The sequence below is a fragment of the Octopus bimaculoides genome, chromosome 3, assembly GCF_001194135.2.
Source record: "Octopus bimaculoides isolate UCB-OBI-ISO-001 chromosome 3, ASM119413v2, whole genome shotgun sequence".
Lineage (NCBI taxonomy): Eukaryota > Metazoa > Mollusca > Cephalopoda > Octopoda > Octopodidae > Octopus > Octopus bimaculoides.
Genome location: NC_068983.1, coordinates 94728092 through 94728753, shown reverse-complemented (window position 1 = coordinate 94728753; position 662 = coordinate 94728092). Strand labels below are relative to the sequence as shown.

Genomic DNA, 662 nt, shown 5'->3' with positions numbered 1-662 from the left:
AGTATGGAGATGTGCTGTGAATGGATAGGAGTACAGGGTGAAAAAGCATAAAGAACTGGTAAAATCAAACCTCAGAAATTTAGGCCTCATATTTGAGTTGACAAAACACTATGATAAATGGTGTAGCATAGCACATTGAAGACATACCCAATCTATGCTGACATGGAGAAGAATGAACATAGAAATGGCACTATTCAAACGATGCAATTTAATAATAATTAATTTCAAAGTCTTATTATTCTGTTGCATCGCACCTCTCAGTTATATTACATGCAATTAGTTGAGGAGATATATACATAATGTTCAGAGGACTTGAACTAGTGGTTAAAGCAGAGAGTTTTTCAGAAAATCAGAATCAATATACATAAGTGAAATTGTAATGCAAGATAAAAGCAGTTTCCCTGAAACACTGTTATAATATTAGTTCCCTGATCTCAGTGAAAGAATAATGATGCTAAAATGTTTACCTGAGAAGCCCAAGTCTCCAAGAACAGCATATTTACGATGTTGTACACTGCTGATGTTATCAAATACTGCATCAATGACCAAAAAGATAATGCAAGCAAGAAAAGCCAACACTCCTATAGCCGAACCAAATCGACATGCATTGGCATCATCGTTAAATTGGCATTTTTGAAGATACCATCCTCCTGATGATATAC

The 662-nt window shown here is 34.9% G+C and overlaps 1 protein-coding gene across 2 annotated transcripts in view; it reads right to left on the bottom strand.

Moving 5' to 3' along the window:
- The window catches only part of LOC106873979 (synaptogyrin-2), a 35469-nt gene that overhangs the window by 13673 nt on the left and 21134 nt on the right, over positions 1–662 (bottom strand). For both annotated transcript variants that reach the window (XM_052966337.1, XM_052966336.1), the window contains exon 3: positions 468–662. In XM_052966337.1, coding sequence (XP_052822297.1) covers positions 468–662 — 195 coding nt within the window. The remainder of the gene's footprint in view (positions 1–467) is intronic.